General features: G+C 58.9%; 1 protein-coding gene across 1 annotated transcript; it reads left to right on the forward strand.

The window, feature by feature from the left end:
- The first annotated feature begins 511 nt into the window (after positions 1-511).
- SNAI1 (snail family transcriptional repressor 1) lies at positions 512-4,236 on the forward strand. Its single transcript, XM_050907297.1, has 3 exons — positions 512-590; positions 1,235-1,732; positions 3,025-4,236. Exons 1-3 carry the CDS (start codon positions 512-514, stop codon positions 3,204-3,206), a joined length of 759 nt encoding a protein of 252 aa, XP_050763254.1. The 3' UTR covers positions 3,207-4,236.
- Positions 4,237-14,251: the final 10,015 nt, after the last annotated feature.

Below are 14,251 nucleotides of genomic sequence, written 5' to 3' on the forward strand. Positions count from 1 at the left end.
CCCGGCACAGCGCCTTCCTCCAGCCCCGCTGCTGGACTCGGGCACAGAGGCCGCGGGTCTGTCGCATGGCTCCTTGCCCTGCTTCCCTCCGGAGCATCGGCTTGTTCCCGCGGGGAGCGCGGCACAGGGAAACACTCCGTAGAGAAGCCAGAAATGGCTCGTTCATCGTCATCATCATCGTCGTCATCGTCATCGTCATCAGCAGCAGCAGCAGCAGCAACAGCAACAGCAGCAGCAGAGGTTTATACGCCGACACCCGGGCAGCAGCGCGGCCGTCCCGCGGGAGCGGAGCCCCGTGGGCAATCCCCACGGCTCGGCTCGGCGCGGCCCCGGCGGCCGCGGGGCCGACACCTGCCGGGCGCCCGCCCCGCCCGGCCCATTGGCTCCGGGGCCCGGGGGCGGCCCCGCACCGCCCTCCCCGCCCCCGCGCCGCCCCCCCGGCCCCGGGCCCATATTAGCGGGCGCGGCGGCGCGGCGGCCCCGCAGCGGGCGGCGGCACCGGGGCTGCAAGATGCCGCGCTCCTTCCTGGTGAAGAAGCACTTCTCGGCCAGCAAGAAGCCCAACTACAGCGAGCTGGAGAGCCAGGCCGGTGCGTGGACGGGACGGGGCGCGGTGGGACGGGCCACGCACGTGGGGCGCTCGGCGGGGGGGTGCGGGGGCTCCGGTGCGGGCACGGGTACGGGTACGGGTGTGGGATCTTCTTATGTCTCCACACGGGAGCGGGTGGGTGACTGACCTTTTGCAGGGGTGCGGGGGTGGTTTTTTTTTTCAATTTCGTGCATCTTGGGTGGGATGGGGCGCGGGGTCCCCCGTGTCCCGGGATGTGGAGCCGCCCCCTGGTACCCCGGGGTGGGCGGAGGCGCCGGGGGCTTCCCCCATGGGGTGGGCACGGGCGCGCGGGGAGCTCCCCATGACAGGGGTGGGCAGGGGCGCGGGGTCCCCCTGCCCTATCCCTCGCAGCAGGGCGGGCAGGGGCGCCGAGCCCCGGTGGGGTGGGGTCGGGTCTCCTTTGCCCCGGGGTGGGCTGGGGCTCTGAGCCCGCTGTGGGGTGGGCTGGTGTCCCTTTGCCCCTCCAGCTTCGGGGTGGGGCGCGGGGCTCCCACGGGATGGCCTGGGGTCGAGTCCCATTGTCCCGGGGGTGGTGCGGAGCCCCCCGGGAGTGGGTCGGGGCTCCCTCGCCCCCATTCCTACGGGGAGCATCGGGCCCCCGCTGAGCGCTGCCGCCTCCCGCAGTGCTGGCCGCCCCGCTGCTCTACGAGACGTGCCCGCTGCCCGTCATCCCCCCGCCCGAGGTGCTCGGCCCCGGTGCCTACTACCCGCCGCTGGTGTGGGACGCAGGGCTGCTCTCCAGCCTCTTCCCCGGCGGCCCGGGCAGCGAGGCGGCTGGCGGCGCGGCCCCTGCCCTGGACCTGACGGCGCTCTCCAGCGAGGAGGATGAAGGCAAGAGCTCGGGGCCCCCCAGCCCAGCCTCGGCCGCCGCCGAGCGCTTCCGCTGCGCCCAGTGTGCCAAGGCTTACTCCACCTTCGCCGGGCTCTCCAAGCACAAGCAATTGCACTGCGACGCCCAGGCCAGGAAATCCTTCAGCTGCAAGTACTGCGAGAAGGAGTACGTGAGCCTGGGGGCTCTCAAGATGCACATCCGGAGCCACACGCTGCCCTGCGTCTGCAAGATGTGCGGCAAGGCCTTCTCCCGGCCCTGGCTGCTGCAGGGCCACATCCGGACGCACACCGGTAACACTGGCTCTCACCCCTCTCCCTCCCTCCCTTATCGCCTCCCGCTTCCCAGCTCCATGGCCCCCAGCGAATCAGCAGGCTGGCTGTTATCTGGGAAGATAAGGGCTTCCCAAACCCCCTTGGCACATCTCTCTAAAATGTCCTTTAAATATCCTCTTGGCTGGAACTGAGCACGGGGTCAAGGCTCGGCTCGTAAATCTGTGCTGCCGCTGTTAGCGCCGCGCCTGCCTGCGAGCCAGCCCATCGGCCGTGGTGTGACGGCACACGGTTCAGCCCAATTTCATAAACCGGGGCTATGAGACTGCTGGAGCGCTCCCTCCCTATGCGCTGCCATGCCCAAAGCATCCCTCCCTGCCCGCGCCAAGGGCTCCCCAGCCAGGCCAGCACCCCAGACCCGCCTGCCCGCCGCCGCGGGCACCTCCAACCTGCTGCCCCGCTCGGCAGCGATGAGCTTGGCTCAAAGCGCACCCGCTGCCGAGGCGCACGGCAGCAAGGCGCGGGCAGGCCTGCGGGCAGGCCTGCGGGCAGGTGCTGGGGGCGCGGGGCCGGCCACCCCCGCACCTGTTGGTGCGGGTCCGGGTGCCGCAGCTGCAGCCCACCCCGCTGCCACGGCCTCCCGTACAATGCATCTCCCGAGCATCCTTTGTGGGGCTGCGGGGATAGTGTAATTGTTACTTGGCACTGATTTCACACCCTCTTAACGTACTAAAGATGATGGCTGAAGGAAGCCGGGAAGACTTAATTGTGCTTTCCAAATTGAGCATACGCATTTGTTTCCTCCAAAAGAGTCTTTCTGGGAGGAATTCGCCCTGGCCGGGCTTTTCAATGCGAGCCAGGCGGGAGAAGGGGGAGCGTGGGGTTCGGCGGAGGAAATAGCTATACTCACCCTGGCGCTGGCGCCTTTCAGCCGCTGCCTGCTATGATATAATTAACACATAGTGCTTGGCTTTCCTGCCTCTCTGCAAACGGTTCGCTTGGCTCCAGGCAGGAGACGAATATTGCGTCTTCGTTTGTATGTGCAACTGCCTTGCTGCTTGCAGATGTTTCCAGCATTAATTTTCCGTGGCTCATAGGAGAGGTTTTTCTGGGAGTAGGAAATTCTCAAGTCCGCGGCTTTCGCCGAAGTGAATGCTGTACATACCTCGCCCGGCTTTCCCTCCGAACAATAACAGCCAGCACTTCTTTTCACTGTGCTCTTCACAAACTTTGGCTAATGAATGGCTCCTTCTTTGATATTCCCCATGTGTTGATGCACTGGTTAATTGGGAGCGTTTCTCTTTGTCCCACAGGTGAAAAGCCCTTTTCCTGTACACACTGCAACCGGGCCTTTGCTGACCGCTCTAATCTCCGAGCCCACCTGCAGACCCATTCAGATGTAAAGAAGTACCAATGCAAAACCTGCTCCCGGACTTTCTCCCGTATGTCGCTGCTCCACAAGCACGAGGAGACGGGCTGCTCTGGCTCTCGCTGAGGACTCTGCTCCCCCAGGCCTCTCACCACGCAAATACCTATATTATAACTAGTTTCTGTAGGAGTTAGTTTCCTCCGTCGCCATCGCAGTGTGCACCGGGCCGGACGCAGCTACTCCGGCCCTCGAGACCCTCACACTCCTTGCTCGGTGCCTCCTGTGCAATGCGAAGGCCTGATCCTTCTCCCATCCCGGCGTCTGAGGGTGCAGGGTTGGACTCCGGTGCAAAGCGTGGGTGGCAAAGTGAGTGCGTGAAACTCGGGGGGTGCAGCCCTGAGCCCCACACGCTGCTGCTGCAGCCCCTCAGCAGGTGCCCCCGCTTGCCGGAGGCACTCGGCACCTTGCAGGGTTGGACCTGCACCCTGGCCCCGCCGCTGGTATCCAACATTGTGACCATGTAGCTTGGGGGGTTGGGGTTTTTTGTGTTTGTTTTTTTTTTTGTTGGTTTTTTTTTTACTGTAACCACTTGGTAACTTTTAAGAACCAATATTTTTTTAATGAAGGACAAAAAGTTAACCCCCCTGCCCCGAGTGTATATACGCTGCCTGTAGAAGGTGTAACTATGCAATAATACAGTATCCCAGTAGTTGTGAAGCAGCTGCTTCTCCCCAGCACAATGACAATTTGCAATGCCTGCGAGATTAACAGTGTCCATAAAAGGCATGGGTAGCCATTTCAAACACCAACCCTGTTTACAGAGCAGCTATGTGCTCAAGCACCTGTTAATATGACTCTTAACAACTGCTTTTCAAGAGAACTGTGACTAATAGCAGGCACTTGTCAGCCGATACAATGGTGGCCTGTCCCAAGGCTGCCCATCGACAGGTGTGTGCCAAAAGCCCTATTTATGGGTATTGACAGGTGCCTCCTGAATGCATCTTTCTTTGGACATTGTTTTCATGGAATCATTACAAAGAGGATGTTTACATTTCAAAGGTACACTGGTATTTATATTTTTGTGCCACAATTTTGTACTGATGAGACTTTTTATATAATTATATACAGTTTATTGATATTCAATAAAATGGTTAATTTATAATAGGGTTTTGTGGGTGCTTAGGGTGAATATGCAGCAGTGGGTGTGGGTGGGGAGCACTGCAGGGATGGGGGTGCTGGAGTTGGCTCTCCTGCTCCCACCCTGCACTCCTGGTCTCTGGCTGCAGGTGAATGGCAAGTGGCAGTCACACGAGGGGGTCTGCAGAGCAGTTGCCTCTCGGGGGAGGAAAAGGCAGGCTGAGTCGGTTCCTGCCGAAGGGCTGGGGCTGGGGAAGGGGCAGTTGTGCAGGTGACGCAGGCTCGGAGGGATCAGGCTGCTGGGGGTGCGGTGGATCTCCCTGGCTCCATGTGGGAAAGCGCAAGGGCTTGCCCTGTCCTTCCCAACCTGCCCGGGTGGGTGCTGGCTTCCCTGCGGGGCTACTGGAGCACCCACAGCCTGGGCTGGGGTGCTCCCCTCAGCACTCCCTGGGGAGCAGGTCTGTGCCACAGCACAGGGGGCTGCCCCGCTGGGGTGGTGGGGCTGCCTCCAGCTCTTGGCAGGCTCCTGAGCCTCACTGGGGGTGACTAAAGCACCTCGGTGAGCTGAGCCTCCGGGTGGGTGACCCTATGTGGGTGGTGTGGCAGCGGAGGTGACACATCCTGTTGTCACCGCAGAGCCCTTCAGCAAGCGCAGGTGGGGCTGTCCCCTGCGTGCCCACAGCCGGGAGGGGACCGAGGGGCAGGTGCTCCGGGATACCCAGGTACCTGCCTCTAGGATTTCCATAATGAAACTGTCCCAATGCCCCCAACCACCTGCCTTGCACCTTCCTAGCCACCTCCGAATTTGGAGTGCTTCAGGGACAGTGCAGCCGGTCTTGCCGCCTGCCTCCCCCAGGGGCTGGGATTTTATCCTTCTCCCCCAACATTTCCTCGGTGCCATCTCCAGGACGTTGCTTTTAACCAGGGAATAAAAGCATGCGCTCGCCAGCTCTCATCGCCCCTCCAGCCCGCTGGCGTCCGGCTCCCTGCGCCTCTCCCAGGGGCTGTTGCGGAGCAGGAAGATGTGTGTGGCTGTAAAAGTGAGCAGAGCTGCTGCTCGGCCCTTCTTTAATTAAGAGCTTGCCCAGTATAAACTGACTTTCCCAGCCGAGTTGGACTCATTACTTGATTATTAAGCAGGGCAGGAAGTTTTGGGTTTGCTCTTGTGTGTGCTTTTTTCTTCCTTTTCCCAACAGGAAGCGGGGGAGGGGCACTAATTACTTTCAGCTTTCCATCCATAAAATCCTGGAGCCGCAAAAGCAGCTAAATAGTTAAAAAAAGACCAATTTTGAGAACGGACCACCTGCAGGAGCTGGAAAGGAGGGTCGAGGAGTGGGTAAGCAGGGAGCAGAAGCCCGCTGAGCCCCGCTGGCCGGGGAGGCGGCGCAGGCTGTCCCGCCAGCCTGGGTCGGTGTTGGCTTTGCAGCTCTGACATGCAAGAGCCCTCAGCGTTAGGGCCCTGCAGTGTGCATCCAGCCGCACCGCACGGGCTGTGCCTTACCCCCATCCACGTGTGTCACGGCTGTCACCGATTCGGATGGGGACCCTTTCCCGTGTCATTCGGGCTGTTGCTTCGTCCCTGCACTGGCACCCACTGGGGAACCCTGCCAGCTCCCTCTCAATGGGCTTCGACTAATATTGGTTAGGCAGGCAATGAGAGTTGTGAGAAACCCCCGCCTTAGCAATCTTTCCTGCTCTCAGTTGTGTTCCTGGCTTTGTCCAGAGTCTGGCTGGGACGCAAGGCTTTTAGAGAGAAGGTATAAAACGGGTGGAGGACAGCCTAGGCTCCAACTGACAAATCCCGCTAGCATTCAAACACAAATGCAGCCTTAAAACACTGGAAAAAAGAAATGCTGCCTGTTCTGAATCACAAAAGCGCAACCCACTGGCACTTGGGCTGCTGCTGCATCTGCTTCCTTCCCTGCCCTGCCCAAGCACCCTGCTCCCCGGGGACCCACGACTGCTCAGACTGGAGCACCCTGCGCCCTGGGGACCCATGGCCGCCCAGATGCTGTCCTGCAGCTTGGGGCAGTGCCTCTGACCTCCCCAAGTTATGTCCAGGCCAGCTGCTGCCCCATCACAGGGTGATGGACGTGACCCAGATCCCTCCTCTTCTGACTGGCTACTCATTTTCCTACTGCAAAAATATTTCTGATTTCTACACTGAGGGCTGTTGGGGTGAGCAGAGGGCTGGGGCCCACGACGAGGACACCCTTGCATCCAGCTCAAACCTGCTGCAGACGTGAGCAATCCCCTCTGTCCTTTCTCTGCCCCCATACAACTTTGGGTCTCTGTGATGGAGAATGGCACCCAGGAGCTGGGCCTGAGGATGATTTGCAAGTGCTTTTTCATTTTATTTTTGGAAGGAACCCCCCCAGAGCAGCATCCCTGGCAGCAAGGGCAACTGCCACCAGTACCATGGTCCCCTGCCCTTGGTCCCCCTGCGCTTGCCTGGGCAATGTGTGCTGCACGGCGAAGCCAGAGGGTTCATGGTGAAACCTCAGCAGTTTTTTTCCCTGTTTTTTTCCCCCTCTCTGGTTTAATGCCACAGGAACTAAACACACCGTAAAGCCCGCAGCCTGGCTGTTTCATCCAGGTAGCGCAGGCTGCAGTTTCGGCAGTGGGGGCGGCGGAGGGGGGGGCAGCCGGCGATTAACGGGAGGAACCATTTGGTGACCACCTTGTGTGACCATCTGTAACAGATTACGGTGTCAGCACTCGTAAAAGCCAGGATTCAATCAAGCGCCTGGCAGGTAGCGGGGGGGCCCCGCTGGCAGGGGCTGTGGTGCCGGGGTGCAGGCTGTGCCGGCTCCGGGCTGCCGCGCTCCCCGGGCGGCGGCACGGCCGTGGCGTCAAGCGTTTGAACTCCGCCATTTAATTTCCACGGACCTCCGCAGGACCTTTAAGCAAGCACGTACGTCCCCTCGGCTCCTGGAGCCCTTTCAAAGGCTCCGGCAAAACCACAAAGTGCCTTTTCTTCCCAGAGAGGACTAGTTTTTTCCCCCCCTCCCTGACCCGATGCAGAATTAAGGGTGTTTAGAAACCCACCCTGCTGTGGGACCCCCCCGGGGCAGAGAGCTGGGGCAGACCCACACGGACATACTGGTTTAAAAAGGGCTTTAAGTCTTCCACGCTGCTGTTTGAAATCGTCCTGTCTCTGCAGGCATCCGGAGCGTCCCAGAGGGGACGAGAAAGGAAGCGGGTGGATTACAGACACCTTTGCAAAGGGTAAGCTTCATCTGCTTGGTGATTTGGGGGCTGCAGTTCCCGAACTGCCTTTTTCACCCCTTTCTGTCCCCACCCCTCTCGGGGACAGGCACGAGGCATGCCTGGCCCTCGTGCAGTAAGGGCGAAGAGCAGCTCTGGGGCCACTCTGCACCCAAAGTCCTTGGCAAACCCCCATGGGGCATCTGGGCATTGGGAAGAGGAAAGCGGGAAAAAGAAGGTGGTCTGGAAAGTGTTTAACACAAGGAACACGCCGAGGCCGTCTCACGCTCAACTGAGCTGAGGGCTCCCTGCAGAGCTCACCTCGAGGCGGGGAGCTGGCGGCGGGTGGGGGACAGCTCTGCCACTGCCTCCCAAAATGCCTCCCCCCACCTCCAGGGCAGTAGGAAGGAAAAAATTTTCCACTTTCTTCTCCTGTCATTGCAAAACTGTCCCATAGAAATGTTCTCTTCATGATCTCCTGGATCCCCCACAGTCTCCGGAGGAGAGTTTCCAGCATCCAAGCGTGCAGCCCTGGGAGAAGGCAGCCAAAGCTCAGCTCCTACAAAGTGTAGCAGCCTAATTCTTCTTTTGGCTCTTACCTTACCTAGAAAAAGCTGAATAAACAAACAGAAACAGGGCAGGATCCAGGGAAATGCCCGTTATTAAAGTCAATCGCTGGACGGCTGTTTCTGATTTGGGGAAGAGAATGACCAGAGCTTTGTGGCAGAAGCTGGGACGGCTTGTGGGGCAATCAGCAGAGACAACATGGGTTTCCCACTCGAGATACCTGGGACTGCGGGAGGCCTTGGAAGATGTGTCCATTTATCCTGGGCTGGACAAGAAGGGCAGCAGGTGCCGGTGCAGGGCTCAGCAAGCCCCTGTCAACAGGCAGTCCTAGTGAAAGCCTCTGTCCATTAACAGCTCGCCATAAGGAGCGGGGTTCACAAACAAGCTGCAGGTGTAGCTATTGTTTTTCCTGCTCTGGGCTATTGACATGAGCAATAATCTCAAATTAATCTTTAATCAGATGATGAACTGATAGCATGGGGCTGGGGACGTGCGAGTCTTCCCATGGAGACAAAGAGCACGGCAAATGCGGGGAGAGGGAGCCAGGGAGACCTGGGGAAGGGACGTGAGGCTGAAAGATTAAAATAAAGATGATTTCTCCCTGTGGATGCAGGTGGTCTGGGGTGCAGCATCACCATGGTCTTGCCGCCGGCTGCACTCGCGTTTCCAAGGGCATCACCTCTCCCCGGCCGTGCTGCCTGCAAGTCCCTCCCTGCCTGCCCCGGCACCGGCGGGGCGCGGGGCGATGCCCGCCCCAGGGCTGCACCGTGCCCCGGCAAAGCATCAGCCACCTGCCAAAACAGCGTGAGCGCACGCCTCGCTGGCTGAAAAATCAGGCCATAAATCCTCCCGGCGGAGGCCGGCTTTCTCCTGGGCAAAGCGAGCACAAACTCCTCGCCCCGAGCGCACAGGGCAGCTCCACTCACCCTGCAGGGTTGAGAAACACCTTTCCGGGGCTGTCTCACCCTCCAACTATTTATGTCCCCTGCGCAAATGTTGTCGCCGGTGGGAGGAAAGGCAGCGCCCAGCTGCGCTTGCAGGGGTTTGGGAGACCGCGGAGGGACGGACAAGCCCGATGTTTTTGTGGGTTAAACGGTTGTTTCTTCTCTCTCACTCTCAGCTGGTCCCGACGATGGTGAAATCTTTGGGGGCCGCCGGCGCTGCCCCCTCAGCGAGCGTGAGCTAGTGTGGGGTGGGAGCGGGTCTCTGTCCCCGGGTGGGTGCAGGCGGATGGGTAACGCTGAGCAAACAGCCAGGAGCACCCACGGAGCACCTCTGCAGAGACACCCTCGCCAGAGCCCCCAGCACTTCACAACCCACTCCGTTAACAGCAGTGGGTTAAAAGTGAAAGCCATAAAGCCGTTATATTTAAATTTTTCACCTGAGGATGAACACTTTGGCACAAGGGACACAAGCACGCACAGCAGCAACCCATGTCCTTCCCACAATAAGAAGTGCGGGAGTTACCAGCCTGTGCCGACAGCTTTACAATAGCAATGCTGTGCTGTAACTTATTGGAGATCTGCCTAGAAAATCATCAGAAAGTATTTTAAATCCAGCATAACATACATATTTATGGATCACCTTCTGTTTTACTGGGCTCCCTGAAAGCAATGCGAGGCCTGTTTTACTTTTCTCAATAAAAAGGCTCACATTTCACATGCGAGGAGATTGGCGTCTCCCAAGCTAATTAATCCGGGTTCCCCTCCACCTCCGCATTTTCCACGCAGGGTTATGCTGGCGACACTTTGTCTGTGGCTGCTCCGGGGAGGATGGTGCGGCACATTAAGCCTCCTTTGCCGGTGATGCGCTGGAGGCAGAGTGGGGCAAGGCGAGGAAGTGGCGGCGTGTCGCGGCACAGAGTCATGGCCCGTTATAAAGAGCTTCAAGGGCCTGCATTATGTCATTACTCAATTAGCCTGTTGGTAATAGCACTTCATTAGAGAGACAGTTCCTATTCACTGGCCCTAATCCACTTTCTAAAGACAGGGCTGGAGCCATTGATCGCTTTTCCCGCTTTCCCAATGAGGCAGAAAGCGGGTTTGGAGAGTGGCCCTGTGGCGGGCAGGGTGGGGGGAGCGATCCCACCACTGCAGCCCAGGCAGCTCCCTGCCACCCTAAAACCAAGACATGGGTGGCAGCACCCAGCCCCGGCAGCTTGGGGATGTGCGAAGTTGCAGAGCACCTGTCCTTCTCACCGACCTCAGAAATCAGGCTGTTAACCAGGGAACAAAACAGTTTTGGTGTCAAACCATAGGCAACCGCAGCTGGGGACGTGACCCCTCCTCACCCAGCCGGACGCGATGGGTGAACCGGTGCCAGGGATGCTCTTGGGGGACCAGCTGTGGGGACGGGCACCGCCTGCCCAGCCTGAGCCTCACTTCGGTCCATAGTGGGGGCAGAAAGAAAAGCTACTCTTTTATTTATGATTTCTTTTTTTTTTTCCTTTTTTTCTCTTTTTCCCCCCCTGCTCCGCTCTGTGACATGCAGTGCTCAGTGAAAACCGAAGCAGGGTAGGAAGTGGCGCGAGAGCCGCGCGCAGGAAACCGATGTGTGTCAGGAAAGGATGTCAGCGCCGGCGGTGGGACCGAGGGGCCAACAGCCGGTGTGGGAGCTGCCCCCGCCCCGCCAGAGACTCGACGATGAGAGGGGCAGGAAGCGAAACGGAGCCCTTCCTCTATAAATAAAGGTATCTGCTTCCAATTGAGGCAGTGATAGAGCAAACCCGGAGCTCCCAGCCAGCGCAGAGGTGCCCAACCGGGGTAGCACCACAGGGCTGGGAAGTGTTCCCCATGTCCTGCCCACCCCATTGACTTCAAAGCCATTGGGCTCCTGCACCCCACAGGGACCTGGTCCCCCAAATCCCCCCACCACGATGGCCAGAGCGTCCTCAGCTATAGCCCCGTGTGAGGCTGCCGCACGGCTGGTGCTTGGGCCTCATCCTGCCGCAGCCCCCAGCAGGATATCAGCCCGCAGGCACCTCGCCCGCCCCACGTCCTCCTTCCCTGGGGCATCCGTCAGCCAGATGCCCCCTTCATGCCGTGCTGCCACGGCAGGAGCTGGGCTTGGGGGTTTTCCCTCCCCCCTAGAAAACAACTATTGCTCAGACTTCAGAAAGATGCAGCCTAAGCACAGAAGTTATTTTAGGTCAAAAGAAGTACCGAGGTAGGAAAGTTTACTGCCCTGGTTACGGCAGCTGCTGTGTGTGATCAATATCATCTAAATTTTCCCCCCCAAAACCCTCACTTTACAGCAATAGCCTTCCATCGTCACTTCCACTGGGCTGGAGGGCAGCAACGTGGGGCCCCCATTTGCTGGAAAAATTAATAGTTATTAGTACTTGTGACTCAGGCGAGGACCTGAAGGCCAGTCTTTAAATGCAGAAACTGTGGTAGATGGCAACTGGTTTCCCTCAAACGGTCTTCAGAGCATCCCAGGAGCCAAAACGGTGTCTGGCACATGCCTGAGGGACAGGGACTGCGGTCCTCACCCGCTGCAGGGGAGGAAGGGAACGCTGGGGCGTCACACACCATCACCCATCAGAAAGTCCAAAGCTTCCACAATTTAAGCAAACACCTTGTTTTCATTCAAACCTTTTTGCCATTTCGTAATACTGGCTACTTCTCTCTGAAAGGAAGTAGCTGTCCCATAAATAAAGGAAGGTGGGAGGGAGCGTGGGAGAGGCTGCAAGCGCAGGCAAAGCAGATGCAGAAAGCTTTTCCCAGCGTGCTCCAGCTCACGGCCGGAGGATAACATCAGTAAGCAAAAGAGCAGAAAGGGGCTGCGGCTCACACGCGTGCCAAGGAGCCCCTCACACATGGCCATGGCTGGGGCACCCCCAGCCCTCCCGTGGTCACCCTCCGAGCATCCTGCCTGAAAGCATCCTCCTGGCTGGCCAGCCCAGCGTGGTGGGGGCTTGCAGAGCGGTCCCTACGGTGAGCACCATGCACCAAGCCCCAAGCCTGGGCTCCTGGGCACCCGGAGCTGTTTCCCTACTGCAGCAGGAGCCTCGGATGGTGGGAACCTGCAAACCCACCTTGTGACACTGAGCAAGGGCAGGTTGGCAGCGCAGGGAGCAGCTGGGCAGGTGCAGGCATCGCATCCCAGCTCCAACATCGACTCTGCATCCTCAGTCGGGGCACATCATCTCCACATGCACTCTTTTCCATGCACAGTGGGGAATATCATACCGCAGCTGCAGCTGTAAGGAGCTCTCTGGGCCCGGTGGCACAGAGCAGGCGTGCCCAGCAGACAAGCCAAGTCATGAGAAGGGGCACCAGGACCACCACCCTCCCAGGGGACCCTTGCTGGCAGCCCCATGGGGGGGCCTGGGACCCACTGGCCCTGCGTACCTGTGGGTCGGGGCTCTGCCAGCTGCAGGTTTCTCTCCACTGGCCTGGCCTCAGCACTGAGCCATTAATAACCAGCTCTAGTTGTGTCTTTCCAGCCTGCAGCCCCTATTTTCTTTCAAAACCAAGCTGCGATGGGAATGAATTATCTCTCTTCATTTTCATTTTCCCTCTGTCTCTGCTGCTGGCAAATTAACAGCTTCCCTTCATGCCAAACGGTCTGCAGTTTATCTCCCGAAGCACAAGTTTCACTCCCAATCTGCACTGGGGAAACTTAAAGTAATTGCAGAAAACTATTCTGAAAGCGATCCAGCAGCAAAGAAGTCAAATAAATAGGGACCATATGCACCACGCCAGTCAGAGGCGCCGCACAAAGATGCTCTCATTCGCAGTGCTCAGTCCCACCCTGAGCCAGCAGCGTGGCTCGCCTGCCCGCACACAGGGCTCTGCTCTGGTACGAAAATTTTCTCCGGGGGTTGTTTGCAGTGCCCCTAGCTGACCGGCTTTGCAGACCGAGTTTTGCACGCACACTTGCCGGGTGTGTTTTCGCCCAGGGTTTAGCTGGCTCTTGGTGGAGGACAGAGAAGAGAGCTGGTTGCTAACCTGGGGAACTGCTGCCAGCAGGTATTTAAACTGGCCTCTGGGTGCAATGCTCTGGGGAGGATTTCCAGTGCATCACGAAGGACTCTTGACAAGGGCCCCATTTGCTGTTAGGCTGCGTGGGATCTTGCCAACATGGTCTCATTCTAGCTAAGGCAGAGACTCGAGCTTTCTCAGCTGCACCAGGCTTGGCTCTTTGCTTCCCATGACCCATTTCCCCCATTAAATGGGGCAGACACTGTGAGGTCTGTCAGCCCCCAGCCAGGCTCCTGGTGCCGGGTCTGGGGTGCGCTGCCAAGCAGGATCTGGCCTCAGCCCTGCACCATGAAGGTCTGCCATGGCCCTTGGTGGCTCTGCAAGGGTGAGCAGAGGCAGATGCAAAGCATCCCCTAAAGCAGATGACACCAGGACCTCTGATCCCTGTGCAGCCCAGCCCTGCCTGGTGATGCACATGCATTTCGGGTGCCCTCTTGGTCCCCGTTGGCAAGGCCAGCGCTGCCTCGCTGCTCGGTGCCACTGGGGCAGCCAGCCCCGTTCCTCCCCAGCCGCGAGAGGTGGCAGCCAAAGGACTCATCCCGCAGCCGCCTTCACTCAGTCCCTGTTTTACATCAAGGAGCCCCAGCACAGATCAAAGCGCTCTGAGGTTTCCCTTGCGCAGCCCGAAGTGCTCTCAGAGGGCGACGCACTGCTGTCAGCAGCCCCCAGCCGCGGGGACGGGTTATCCCCACCCCATCTCAGCCACCTCCTTCTCACCGCTCCTCCTGCAGGCAGGCGGGTAGGCTCTTGGCCGGGTCTGTGGACCCTCAGCATCGCTCGGCACCTAGCTCCTGCACCGGCTGCCCACCACGGTGCCTGGGTTTGCAGCGCTCCCCTGCCCCTTGCTAAGGCACTGCCGGGTCTCCTCTTGCTCGGCATCGCCTGTGCTTGCCCATGGATCGAGGGTGACGGCAGCGCTTGGCACAGTAATGGTGACTGCCACAGTGTGGGAGCTGGGGAGGGTGACGGTGCACGGCCCTCCTGGGGGGCGTGAAGTGCTTGGACGCCTGTTATCACTGAGTGTCGGGGAAAATACTGTGATTAGACAGAAAGAAGGAAAATAATAACGGCTAATGCTTCCAAAAGTAATTTGGGGAGCCTCAATTTAGAAAGCCAAAATTGAGCTTCCTTGAAGAGGCTGTTTTCCAGAGGCTTCTCCAAAACGTCTGGAGGAGTTAACCGTCATTTGGCACCAGCAGCATTTGCCATTTCTGCAAGCTGTGGCCGGGAACTGCTACTTAAGATGCCTGCCTGCCTGCCTGCCTGGCACTGGGG

Source organism: Gymnogyps californianus, chromosome 17, assembly GCF_018139145.2.
Source record: "Gymnogyps californianus isolate 813 chromosome 17, ASM1813914v2, whole genome shotgun sequence".
Taxonomy (NCBI): Eukaryota; Metazoa; Chordata; class Aves; order Accipitriformes; family Cathartidae; genus Gymnogyps; species Gymnogyps californianus.